Source organism: Calidris pugnax, unplaced genomic scaffold (assembly GCF_001431845.1).
Source record: "Calidris pugnax isolate Ruff unplaced genomic scaffold, ASM143184v1 scaffold24, whole genome shotgun sequence".
In the NCBI taxonomy this organism is placed as follows: Eukaryota; Metazoa; Chordata; class Aves; order Charadriiformes; family Scolopacidae; genus Calidris; species Calidris pugnax.
The window spans coordinates 13376855-13391464 of NW_015090922.1; the positions used below are offsets into that span (position 1 = coordinate 13376855).

A 14610-nucleotide genomic window follows, 5' to 3' on the forward strand; every position below is an offset into this window, starting at 1 on the left:
GGCTGTTGATGTAAGAGCCAAGGCAGCTTCACACAGCATTAGAAATATGCTGATGGTGAGCACTGCTAAAACCCAACACACACAAAAATACAAAGAGCAACACCACAAAGGAAGTTATGACAACCGGCTGTATTCCCAACCCTTCCCAGCTCTAAAATATCTAGTATATGTTTCTAATCACTTCTATATATGCCATATAAAGATACCGTTAGGGGAAAAGGTCAAGTTCTAAAGGCTAAAGGAGAAAATGAGTATTATTTTACTAGTGACAAGACAAAATGTAGTCAGGGGTTAAGCGGCTGAAGGTTTTGTCAGCAAAAGACAAATACAATTCAGAAGCAAAGACAGGTAAATCCCTTTTACTAATAAGCGGCAAACTCAAAACTCCACCCAAAACTCTCATTGTGGCATTTGCTAAGAAAAAGCACTTCAATGTTAAACTCAATTAGAACAGCCTTTGCAGATGCCTTATATTTTTTTTTCCTCCCATTTTTGTAGATGGAAATATGCTCCAATGTTCCTTGAAGACACAATATTTCATCCCATTTAATTAAGAATTAATTGCAGAATTCAAAACAGATGGGTAAGTCATCTACAGAGGCATTAAGAATAATTAAAGTGTATGGAGAAGGGGAGGAGAGTGGAAGGAAGGCCAGCAGGTGACAGGTTTTTTTGCAAGGATCAGGAAACAAAAAAAAATGGTGAAAATCACATTTTAGAGAGCCGACACTGACGGTGAAAACCTGTATCATACTGCAGCTCCCTGGAACAGCGCACAAAGCTTTACAGGCTCCCAGAGGTCTGCAAATACACAGGACTACTGAGCAGCTGCTGCTGAAAACCAACAAATCCAACCAAAATTCTGTCAATCAGGCAAAATTTGATATGGGAGAGAGAGTCTAGTCAACCAATTTTCATCTTCTGTTCCTCTTCTTTATACAGACATATGTATTACACATACGAGAGGAGAACTTGAACTTAAAGACACACACCATTGCTCTCAGGAAATAAAAATCCAGTTATAATTTCAAGTGATTGCTACCTACATACATATTTTAATTAAAATACTAAAAGCTGAACGCCAATTCATAATTATTCCAAAGAGCTTTCCAATAGATAAACCCACTGTTTTCATAAAATTCATTTGTATCCTAGCTGATTTCTTCAAAATTAGTACAAAATTAAACTGTATACACAAAGACTACTTTTGGTATTGCAATACAGATGATGATGTTGTTTTTGAATCCTGTTAGTATGGACGCTATTCCATAACTGCAACAGCATTTCAATCCATAGCTATAAACTGGGAAATTCCAAGGTGTCTCCAGATATCTCTTCCAGATACGTTGGGAATATATTCCCAACAAAACCTCCATCTACTGTAAGTGCTGATTTTCCTTTATGTACATATTTATGTCTCCTTGTATGAAGATGATTGTACTAATTGCAACTTTTAGAGAGGACTGGGATGTTAGGCAGAACACATATCCTAGGAAAACAACCTCTCACTTCCCTTCCGCACCCATAGGCAGATTTGCACTTTTTAAAAAGTAAAGTTCAAATAACTATTTAAAATTAATTCAGCTCCCAGCAACCTGCTTTCACTAGAAACACTATACAAAAGCATCTAATGACTACTGTCATTAGTAAAACAAATACAGCAGCTGTATGTTAACAGAAAATGTAGATTTACTAAATACAAGTTAGAGTTTGCCACAGCAGATGTTGCATGTGGGGAAAGCTCTGGTGCTGGTTCAAGAGCTCCATATCTTTTTGTGGCAGGTGTCCTGCCATCTCCTAAAGGACGGCTGCCTCTGCTGGAGGCCAGCCTCTATAAGGGAACCACACATACATATATTTTGAAATAATCTCAGAGAACTTCTAAATTAAATGAGAACACGAACAAGCCCCACACAATTGTGATTTTTTTTTTTTTAGTGTCACAAACTCACTGTTCATTTAGCCTAGGAAGTTCATTTTAGAACTGCTCTTTTCCATCCACAATAGTAGGATGGGTTGGAAAGGGCCACGACAAAAAGGAATATGAATACAGAGCTGATAACCAGCACATCTAATATACTTGCAAGTGTACTTGAAAAAAAACAACAACTCCGAAGAACAGACTATCTCAAAAGTTTCCATTTGTAAAATGCCTATAGTTTAGTGCAGGAACTCATTATTATTACGTGTCAAGGAGCTAATTATGACACAAATTAAGAAAAATAATTAACTGGCAGAGGAAAGTTTTCAACAATACATGCTTTACAAACAATCTTTAGATGCTTTAGAAACATCTTTTATAATCAAACATTACATTTGTAAACAAGATCTTTTATACATATAGATAGTACATAGTTTAAAAACTACACATGGTGCAAATACTCCCCAAAAGAATACAATAGAAACCGAAAATTGAAACTTTAATGAAGAAGTGATTGAAAAATGAACACAAACAAGAAAATTGCAATGGGATAACACTCACAATGCACACTCCAGTAGACTATGTTTTGGTAAATAAACTAGTGAATTCACAGTATCATAAACTACCTTTCTGTCACACATTCAGGCAAGGAAAAGGCACTACTAATTCATTATACTTTAAGACCAACTGTACCCCAAATCCTTGGAACTCATAAGTAAAGTTATAGAGGAGAGTATGATGGAGTGGCAGATGTATCTTTTGGATTTACTTCACCTCCTTTTCCTCCTGACAGATTCAAAGTCCTGTTTCATATTGTCACAGCTGAAATGTATTACTTTGTGATGGGTTAGAACTTAATAAACTCTCATGTTCTACTTATACTGTTTGCTAATGTGAATTCAATTTCTGAAGAAAGAAAGAAAAAAAAATAGACAAGGAACATTTTTGCTTTTAGATTACTCTAAAAGAGAACCATTCTTCACCAAGTATGAAATTACAGTCTACCACCTGGAGTTTCACATCCTTTCAGTGTTCACAGAAAGAACATATTCATACATAAAGTCACAAAAGCTAAGCTATTGTAAACATAAGTTTTAATAAGTCATTTAGCATTGCTCCCAATACCGCCTGCAGTAGCTATAAAGACTCCAAACCTATTTTCTAAGTAATTTATTTCACACCATAGAACCATTTATTTTATTCAAAAAGGCAATGAATTGATAACAGGAAAAAACCACAAGGACCAAAAGCACAGTCCATGTTCATATGTTTTCCCCCTTTAAGAAGCTAACTATAAAATACTAGGAGAGGTCCATAGTGATCCTATGTCTTTCCACATTTTCTTTTAAAGTTTTATTCTAATTACATATTTTTAGAGCTTTCTGGTCACAGATCTCTATTTATTTGATTTCCTAATCTTACAAACTCTCAGAAGAAATTTATGTTAATACAACAACCACAAATTCAGTTCTTTGGATATGAAAGTTAGACCAAGCAAGGAACACCACATTTCATACATACTGTGTAGCTTACAGTTGCACAAAAATTCAAAAGAGAAACTTCAAATTATGTATATTCGTACAAGATATTACAGAACTGGAGACACAGCAGAAACCCTATGAAAGGATGACATGATCTCCCACAGCATTCTCCTGGAGAAACTGGCTGCTCGTGGCTTGGATGGGCATACGCTGCACTGGGTAAAAAACTGTCTGGATGGCCAGGCCCAGGGAGTCCTGGTGAATGGAGTTAAATCCAGTTGGCAGCTGGCCTCAAGTGGTGTTCCCCAGGGCTCAATACTGGGGTCAGTTCTCTTTAATATCTTTATCAATGACCTGGGCGAGGGCATGGAGTGCACCCTCAGTAAGTTTGCAGACAACACCAAGTGGTGTAGGAGTGTTGACCTGCTTGAGGGTAGGAAGGCTCTACAGCTGGATCTGGACAGGCTGGATTGATGGGCTGAGGCCAATGGTATGCTGGGTCCTGCACTTGGGTCATAACAACCCCATGCAGCGCTACAGGCTTGGGGCAGTGTGGCTGGAGAGCTGTCTGGCAGAAAAGGACCTGGGGGTGTTGATTAACAGCCAGCTGAATATGAGCCAGCAGTGTGCCCAGGTGGCCAAGGGGGCCAGTAGCATCCTGGTTTGTATCAGAAATAGCGTGGCTAGTAAGACTAGAGAACCGATTGTCCCCCTGCACTTGGCCCTGGTGAGGCCACACCTCAAATACTGTGTTCAGTTTTGGGCCCCTCACTACAAGAAAGACATTGAGGTGCTGGAGCATGTCCAGAGAAGGCCAGTGAAATTGGTGAGGGGTCTAGAGCACAAATCTTATGAGCAGCAGCTGAGGGAGCTGGGGTTGTTCAGTCTACAGAAGAGAAGGCTGAGGGGAGACCTTATTGCTCTCTACAACTACCTGAAAGGAGGTTGTAGCGATTTGGTGGTCAGTCTTTTCTCTCAAGTAACAGGAGACAGGAGAAGGGGAAACAGCCTCAAGTTGCAACAGGGGAGGTTTAGGTTGGATATAAGTAAAAATGTCTTCACTGAAAGGGGTATCAAGCATTGGAACAGCCTGCCTGGGAAAGTGGTTGAGTCACCATTCCTGAAGCTCTATAGAAGACATGTAGATGTGGCACTTAGGGACATGGCTTAGTGGTGGACTTGGCAGTGTCAGGTTAATGCTTGGGCTCGATCATATTAAAGGTCCTTTCCAACCTAAATGATTCTATGATCCTATGAATAAAAATATCAGTAGTTCTCCTATTTCTAGCATTACTTTAGATTAATTACAACAGTAAGGGTATGCAATAGACTAAAAAGACAGACAAACCCTAATCATATACAAAATTAAAACAGATCACTCTGTGGAACCGCACCTGGGGAAAGTAAGCCCCACATGACATTGAGGTGCTGGAGCATGTCCAGAGAAGGCCAGTGAAACTGGTGAGGGGTCTAGAGCACAAATCTTATGAGCAGCAGCTGAGGGAGCTGGGGTTGTTCAGTCTACAGAAGAGAAGGCTGAGGGGAGACCTTATTGCTCTCTACAACTACCTGAAAGGAGGTTGTAGCGATTTGGTGGTCAGTCTTTTCTCTCAAGTAACAGGAGACAGGAGAAGGGGAAACAGCCTCAAGTTGCAACAGGGGAGGTTTAGGTTGGATATAAGTAAAAATGTCTTCACTGAAAGGGGTATCAAGCATTGGAACAGCCTGCCTGGGAAAGTGGTTGAGTCACCATTCCTGAAGCTCTATAGAAGACATGTAGATGTGGCACTTAGGGACATGGCTTAGTGGTGGACTTGGCAGTGTCAGGTTAATGCTTGGGCTCGATCATATTAAAGGTCCTTTCCAACCTAAATGATTCTATGATCCTATGAATAAAAATATCAGTAGTTCTCCTATTTCTAGCATTACTTTAGATTAATTACAACAGTAAGGGTATGCAATAGACTAAAAAGACAGACAAACCCTAATCATATACAAAATTAAAACAGATCACTCTGTGGAACCGCACCTGGGGAAAGTAAGCCCCACATAGCTGCATGTTACATTTTCTCCAGGAAGCCTGGCTCAAGAACCTCTCAGCTCTCTTTATCTTTCTCTACTTCTTTTTCTCACCTTAATTCCCACCGTTCACAGCTACCTCAGTTGTGCTAATACTATTTTCAAGGCTATAGCATAAAGCATAAAATTACTCATCTGTTTCCCTATGGCCACATCTAACTATACCTAAAGAAAGCAGTTCCACATACCACCTTCTTAGTGACAGTCAAAAAAAATCCTCTTTTCTCCTGCAAATACTTGTTCTTGCCCTCACAATCCAGTTTACTGCTTTCTCCCAGCATCACAGCAGGAGCTAGACCTGGCTCATTCCTTAGCAGCTTCACAGGCACAGAAGAACAAGTAGGACTTCCTCCAAGGACAAGACTACTCAGAATAACCATTTGATCCCAGGGAAGAGAGAGCCCAGCCTGCTCAAAATACCTATAACTTTGAGTCTCCAACCCACCATAAATGCGTTGACCTGTCTTTATTCCGCCTTCAACACATCACATTTTGAAAGGCCACTGGAAACCCTAACTATAAACAAGAACAATCCAAATAAGTTTTTCTATTGAACAAATAACTGACCATCAAAAACAGAGCAACAAGAACTCCATCGCAATTTAGTATTAAAACATTAGAAGCTTTAAAATTTAGTGATACATAGGAATCATGGGGCTTTTTTAAGAAAATATAATTTTAGAGATTTTTATACTTGGCTTTTTTTGGCCTCTTCTCCATAATGGAATTGTGTAATTTCCTTTAATTAACTCAATTTCATCGGTAGTCTTTTATTTTACAATAATAAAAATACTCAGTCCTAATGGTCTGATTTTATTCTTTCAGGTATATGCCACAGATTACTAATAACCTGTGGCCTACACTCCGGAATGGTTTGCCTCAGACGTATCAATTCCCTTCTCTAAAGAAAGAGAAAATAAATATGTTCCCTTTTGTCAACTTATAGTTAGTTAGGAGGTTTACCTTTACCTCAAGTGCTGAATTCAGTATCTTCAATAAAAATATCGATTTCAAGAGCAAACGAAACTCTGTTCACTTATACATACAGCTCTAAGTATTCTTTTCAGATGCTCACTTCCAGTTAGATAATAGTTGCTTCAAGGTATGTCAGGACCATGCAGTGCAGTGCCAAGTAAATGCCTAAACTAAGTATCTCAAGAAACAGATTAAAATAGCTCAGGCATAGCATTGCATTGGTGTGGTTATTCTGCTTCCAGTTGAATTTGAGATACCTACGTTTCAAAATCAGTGCTGGACAGAGTTACCCAAACAGTAAGAAAAATTCATTTCTCCATTGGTCAGAAGAATGAGCACCACAACTGATGCTTCAAGAGATCCCAAAGTATTTATAAGTGCATATTTAAAAGGCCAGCAATAGCGGAGTGTTAACCTAAGTGCCAACAGAAGAGATGCTTATGACAATGAAACTTCCCTTTGAAAATCTTTATGCTTACATAGTGATCAAAAGATTATAAGAAAAGGCCTGTAGTTTTTGATTTCCCACACTGTTTGATAATGACCGAGTAGTTAGAAAATAGTGTACGGATTCTGTTTTCAAAAAGTAATGGCTTGTTCCTTTGTTATCACTGAATCACAGAAGTAGTTTACAGAAGTATTGCCATTGTTTTCTGTTGGCTGTAACATCAATGTGGCAGAACCAGATCTTCAACACCGTTGCATATTGGTCTGTCAAGCTTGAGCCTCTGATCATCTCCCATGCGTTTAAAGCCCCTAAACTAATCAGACAATGACTGCAACAAACAGGCTAAAACCAAAAATCAGAATCTTTTGCTTCAGCTTTATTACAAGTACACATTAGCTACTTAATGTTATGCCATATATGTGTATATGCATATGAGAAAGTTGGGCGTACATGAAGTGTAACTGCATACACAAGGCTGGAAGAATTTATCAACCAGCTCTCTAGGAATATATTCTTCTCTGCTCAGCAGCAGAATAAAAATTTAAAAGCCAGTTGTTCTCAGCTTCTGGTGAAATGTAATATGCATCCAAAATCCACAGTATGCGAGAGATCTGTCCAGCTTACAATAAACCAACACCCCATCTGGGTGATGGAAGGGTTTGGAAAAGGGGGAGAAACTGGACCAGGTACCCAATTATTAGATTTTTAGCTAACTTTACAACCAAAAAAGAAAGTCTTAATAACTTTTTTCTCCTGCAGTGATGCAAAAAAATAAGACAGACATCTACAATAGCAGAAAGTCCTGTACAGAGACCTACAATATATTAAGCTCTGGCTTTCAAGAAGCACCCAGTGAGTTACCAGGGTACGGATAGTCAAAGCATACATTTAAATACCTTGCTAAGGTATGTCTTTCCAACTGTATTTGGCACATAGATTAGTACTACACCATGTGCAGATCTCTTTAAGAAAATTAGAAAAGAAACAGTTGGCAGCTGTATTAAATAGTTTCTTCTCATTTTTATTAAAGCAAAAAACCGATTGAAAAATAAACTGGATGTAGTGTCTATGTCAGACAAGAGGGAATCACTCACTGTCCTAGTCTAAAAATACCAAAGACATATTGTGCAGTATTTAAATTGAACAAATCTTAGGAAAACGTACGTCGTCTTTCAAACCAGAGCCCAAGTTACTGCAATTATCTAATACCACCTTTACTTTTTAAAATCCTTTCTTTACTCATAGAACTTGAAACTGACAAACACACACTTTTTTCTTAAAAGCTTCAAGCACCTTGTTTAGAATTGGTGTAAAAAATGCCAAACTTTGTGGAGAATATTTACAAAACCATTACCAAATGTATGCACTACACTTAGATCTTTATCAGACTGACGTTTTGCCTTTTTTTTTTTCAACATTTAGAAACAAATGCAGGACAGAGCAATCTTGGAGACAGTCAATCTTTTTGGATCAGCAGAGAAAAATTGCCATTTGAAGTTCCAAGTACTGCTCCACAGCAACAACCTTCTCACATTCTCCCATCAGAGCTTCAACCTGTTAAATTCTGCTTGCAAGTGACACCAAGCTACTAGTAACAATATTCTTCATGCATTTGAAGAAATATATTTGTTATCAGAAACTGGAATAAAATGACTGACCCTGTGCAAAAGATATGACTTTTTGGATTATGGACTTGGAATTGGATTATGACTTATACAATACAGCAGTAAAGGACTCATAAGACCATGCCTCTCCTACAAACTGCCACATCCTTTCAAGTATACATTTTACTCAGAATATAATTATTTTTTAAAACAGTTTTTCATAGTAATTGTGTTCAGAAGAGTCAGACTTGTTAAACCTCACACATAAAAAAAATGCACATTAGAAAAACCTACCTACAGATATCAATGGGAATGATGGAATGTGAACTTCCCTCAAGTAACTGAAGCAGAATCCTTGAATTTAAATTTATCAAAAGCAAAAGATCAAACAAAAGCTTTAAATAACTGCTACAGTATTGTAATAGTATTTCACAGTTTAAAAACAACATTATTTCATGAAACGCTCACATAAAATGCATATTTACTTTAAAAAGGGAAATACCCAAAAGAAAGGGAAATACCAAAGCATATTGCAGTCTACTTGATAATACAAAAAAGTAAATCATCGCTGCTCGCTAGGAAGCAGGGCAATGAAGTTATAAATATCTTATTACAGCTTGATAGTAAATTTGTATGTTGAAATCTGCTCCAGATAGTACTACATTCTTTTGACCTCTTCATATAGTTTTCTTTCAGGAACATAACTAATTGTAAACATAGCTCAGTATCAAGTAAAGACGCAAAAATCAATAGTGAAAAAGAGAGGTGCAAAGAACCAAATTCCAACATGGTTTACTACAAACCAGTTACATAAAAATTCCACAATTAATCTCCTCATAAATATGGAATAAGTATAAGCAAACAAGTATGAAATTTAAAATTTTGTTATAAGTGGATATCGACAAAAAATAGAATCTTAATATATGCAGCTTTAAATCACTGTATTCATTTTGAAATTCTGCCTGGTGCAAGACATCAAAGTAATTTAAAAAAAAAAAAAGTAAAGTTTGTTGAGTAAGAATAAGCTTGCAGCATAATTTGAGGCTCAAGCATGAGCCCTGATGAACAGCTGTAGGGAAAAAAAAAAAGTGTTCTCAAAGGCAATGACCACCACAGACACATTTTTCACTATTGTAACACACCGTAGGAAAAGCAGCAGCCTCTTAAATAATTGGATTCTACATTATACAATAATAAACACCCTTCACATAGGAAAATATCCTCTATTTCTAAATGAACCTAATAATCACTTTTCCCTTTTCAACATCTTTCCCATGATTATATGTATAAATGCTAAGAAAAAAGCCTTAGCCACAATTCAGTTGGTTATGAGTAAATTTTAATATCTAATTAAGATGGATCATTATTTCAAAGAGACACCACTGGAGATTAGCTGAATGATACAATATATGGCATTGACTCAACTGGCAGTAGTATTTTCTTTGGGTCTAGAACAAGGTAATATCCTATGCAAGAGTTAAAATGCTTTGATCCACTCTGTCATCTCAAAGAATGTCTGTTATTAACGCAACAGAGAAGCCTGCCAGGGCTTTCTTATCACCAGAATCAATGCTGCTAAAGGTGCTATATTTCAGATGTGACCTAACACTCATGTTCTATTTTTGTTCACTGTGGAGCCCTTTTTGCAAGAAAGAAGGTAATAACTCTGCAGACCAAGCTACCTAGCTCTTTATTACTATTTCTATCGAAGAGTTTCTTTCTCTCCAGTTTTGCTGTACTCTGAGCTTGGTTCAGGGGTACTCACATTCCTTCACTCGCTCTTCATCAGCAGTGGCCATATAATTCCTATAAATAGGACTTGACCCTGAAGGTCCTACTCATAGATGTAAATGTATGTAAATGTCTGATGAGACTGGTACTGTCTAATAAGTTTGTAAAGCACACAGACATTATGGAACTGTAACATATTATTATAAAACATTTACATACTCAAAGACTGCAAAACAATAGGATTTCCTTACTATGACATATTTCCCTCCCACACTTGCAAGCAAAGCAAATTAACATATCATCATCCTTCATACTTTTAATGTAACATCAGCTCTTTAATACAGTTTATAAAACTCAACAAAACTAAGTAGTCAATCTTAGCAATAAGTTAGAATAAGTGCAAAATAAACTTCTTACTAAAACCATCTGACATATGGATTGACTTTTCAGATAATTAAAGGCTTAGTGTTTGCCATTTACAAATCAAAATCAACTGACATGATAGGCTATAAACCTGGAACTTGATCGTACATTGGTGAAATAAAAGGGAAATTCCTTCCATTTTTGAGCTGAGAATGTCAAAACCAAGGCTCTGAATTGGTAAGGCCTTGGAGATATTACTGTATTTGGTATGCTACCGTTAGTCCCTGTTAACCACATCTCCAGTTTCTAAAACCTAAGAAATGAGAATGTGTGGATCTTCAGTTTGTACATTTTATTTTGTTATATATTATAAAGCACTGGTTTGTCAGGAAAGTGGAGTAACCACAGTAACCTCAAATTTTCTCTCTGAGTAACAGCATGGCATATGATAGAGGAGCAGCCATGCAGCTCCTCCCCTTGACCCAGAAGCTTCCAGATGTTTGTTTCCAAAGTTAATAGCTATTAAGATTATTATCTTAAGTATTTTAACATCTTAAAGGTTATAGTAAAATTCTATTCTTAAAAATCTTCCACACAACATACCAGTTAAAACAAAGTATTTGCACGTTCCGTAATAAACTCTCGCTAGGCTATGAAAGTGATACATTTACAGCCCCTTTTACGTGCCAATAAACGTACAATCACTACTCAAAAGCAAAGTTTCTGAACTGATAGTACTTACAAATTGCACAATTCATTTGAGATCAAGACCTTCTTTTTACTTAACTTCAAACATTTAATCTAGTACCTCTTCCTCACCTTCCTGTTCCACTTTAAGTTTAAAGCCTGATTCAGCCCCCTTGAAACTGAAGGGAGTTTTGCAATTAATGTCGTGAAACTCATCACCATTTCTCTAACAACTGTTCTCATTTCCCTCCTGTCCAATCTCTATGTCCTTATAGTTCTGTTTCTTTATGTGGTTATCACCTACATTTGCCTCTGCCTGCTCCTTCCTCTGCATTGTCATTTCTCCCTCTAAAAATCTTAATGAAAGTGAAAGTATGCAGGGTTTTGAATAATCTTGTGATGAGAGGATAGGGGAGGAGAGTAGAACAATGGTTTTCAATCCATTTTTGGACTCTTGGAGCCTTACAGAGTTTTCCTTTAGAGGCAGCATTCGGCAACAAATATACGTCTACTGACAATACGGTGGGTTGGGGATTCTGTTATTAATCAACTGACATGGGCCTCTCAAAAACAGTCTGTGGAGTCCCAAAGGCTCCTATATCAAAGGTTGACTATGGCTGAACTAGACCTTGAGCTATAGAAGGGACTTCTCTATAAGTCTGTGATGCATCCATCTTATGTTAAGTAATTTTACACTGTTTATCTGTTCAGTGACATCATAAAGCACTGAATCACAGAGAACTTTGTATTTCCACACTGATGCGTAAATTCAAAATTTTCTATTATAAATAAGCTAACAAACAAAAAAATCTTTCCTTAAAACCAATATGCATTAAATTTATATTTTGGACATTCAAGCAATTGCTAATAAATCCTGTTTAAAATAATGCTTTTAAGAAACTTATTGGGGCAGGGAGAAACACTAAAAAAAAACCCCCCAAACTGAAAAATAATTCTCAACTAAATGCAGAATCTTGATTATCTCAACTCCAGCTCTTAATAACCTCAAGCCACAAAAAAGCCTCAACATAGACAAAGAGGTTCATTTCTATGTTCCAGAACAAGAAAAAAAAGGAAGATATTGCTAGCACTCGCATATAGCAGAGCCTGTGCCTTAAACAAGACTGGGGACAACCTCTGTCAGGTGCTGGGTGCTGTACTTGTCTCGTAGGCTCCATGTCCAACACAGTTACTACACAATTTGAGTCACTGGCTTTGGGTGGCAGTTTTTAGTTTTTTAAAGAATAAACTCTTGGAAAACACTCAGGATTTATCAAAGTAAATTCAAGATCTCAGTAATATCACTGGCTGAAAACTTTAAACACTTATTAAAAATCCCTCTGAAAAAGAATCAGCTAGAAAACACCACTTTACATTAATCTATTATTTTACAGGCATGCAGCATAAGCACTTGGGGGGCAGACAGCAAAAGTCTTATCTGCCTCCTGACAAACCGATACCTTCACCACCAGACTACAACTGTGTTTTCTCTCTGCCTTTTTTTGTATTCCCTTCTCTCAGATTCAATAGGAGAAACGTAAGATAGCTCCCATCTCAGCCTTCCTAGAAGACTATTTCAAGAGAAAGCAAGGTCTAGCGTGAAATGACAGCAGAAGATGCATAACTGCTCAGCCTGTCTCACGTAATTTGCAAGCATAAATGCCAAGCCAAACAACATTAATAACAAAGTTACAGCTGCTTAGACCTCCAAGTAAATCTGTACTCTGTCACAGAACCTTACAGGGAAGGAATGGTTCCTTTCAAACTAACCCTAGAATTCACATCTCCTTCCTGAAAAGGCATTGCATCTACCAGAAAAGTACCTCCCAAACTCTCCATGAAACCATAATAAAGCACGCTACAGAAGCATATTAAACAAAGTGTTCAGCAGAACTAAATTTTAAACAACAGTGCTTTGTGGTGGTTCTCAAGAGCTGTTGGGTTAAGCTATCATTCAAAATGATACATAAAGCAGTAGTTTGTACAAAAGCAGTGATTGAGATACCTTAATCTGAAGTAATTTCAGGCTCTGAAGTCCGGTATCAAATAAACACCTGAATCAGGGATGCCCAACTCTGATAGAAAAATGCAATTTCTGACATGTCTCAAGTATTCTTTTATCAGCCACCTTGGGAGTCTACCCTCTGCATAATGCCTGAGGTAAATTCTAATTTAAGCCTTTCACTTCCCCCATTATTCAAAGAGGTTAGACATCAAAGTCCCTACGTACATGTAGATCCCAAACTTTATTACTATCTGAAAACCATCATGAGGCCTCCTGGGATTAAAAATAAAAGGAATAGCCTGGCCTACTTCAAACACTTGGCCCTACAGCCACTTGATGTACTGATCTTGAAGGTGGTCAGATCAAGGAAAAGTTAATTTTTTTCTCATTTGGCATATTCATGACTATGAGTGAGGTCACGCAAATCTTCACGCTTTTAATTGACAGAAAAGATTGAATAAGCAAGTGATCAACAACAGGAAAGAGTGTTTACAACTATCTCACTGCTGAAAACCAGCACTATCAAGTGGCAGCGATGAAAGTGTTTTAACAAGATTATTATTGCCAACAATATGACAAATTAAGTCTCCCAAACTACAAAATGGTAGTAAGACAAAAAAAATAACATAGCTAGTATGTCAGCTCCAGATATATTGGAAAAGCTTAACCACGCATGAGCATAGTAAAATTCAGTCCTGAAAAGACATCTTAACTATGAGGAGTTGCATATTCTTTTTGTATGAGAAACTCACCCAGATTTCAAGTCTGTAATCCGTAAACAATTAGTAGCATCCAGTCCTACTTTTCCATTTCTGACCACACTGGAAATGAAGGGCGAGAGTGCTGGAGAAATTCTGTTCAAGGCAGCTTCAGGTGACATTTTAGTATGTTCCTCTTTCCTTTTGTCTTGAGCTGCATAGGGATGGTAAGAGGGGAAAATAAAATTAAAAAATATCCTATTTATTTGATGTAAATTCACATGCACCCTGCAAACATCAAAAGAAAAAAGCTAAGCACACAAAGGATCAGAAATGTAAAGTAACTGAAGCGCACACAGGTTTATAAAGAAAAAATAAGCATAGGTAACTTTTCTTGTACCTCTGCAACATTCAATGAAGCCCATTTATTCAATGTCAACATAAAACAGACTAATGTCCTAGGCTCTTTTAGTTAAGATCCCATCACTACGAGAAAAAGAGATAAAATTGAGGGCGATTCTGACACTTCTCAGTCTAGCCCTTCTTGTGAGCATTTCCATTAGGAGTCTGTAATTGTTCTGCTTCCACTGAAATCAACAGGACTTACATCACTGATCG

At 37.3% G+C, this 14610-nt stretch overlaps 1 protein-coding gene across 1 annotated transcript in view; it reads right to left on the reverse strand.

The window, feature by feature from the left end:
- Positions 1-14202, reverse strand: part of BRE (brain and reproductive organ-expressed (TNFRSF1A modulator)) — a 170182-nt gene extending 155980 nt beyond the window's left edge. Inside the window, exon 1 of the mRNA XM_014950966.1 lies at positions 14047-14202. Within this exon, the coding sequence (XP_014806452.1) occupies positions 14047-14174 (128 nt within the window). The 5' untranslated portion in view covers positions 14175-14202. The remainder of the gene's footprint in view (positions 1-14046) is intronic.
- Positions 14203-14610: the final 408 nt, after the last annotated feature.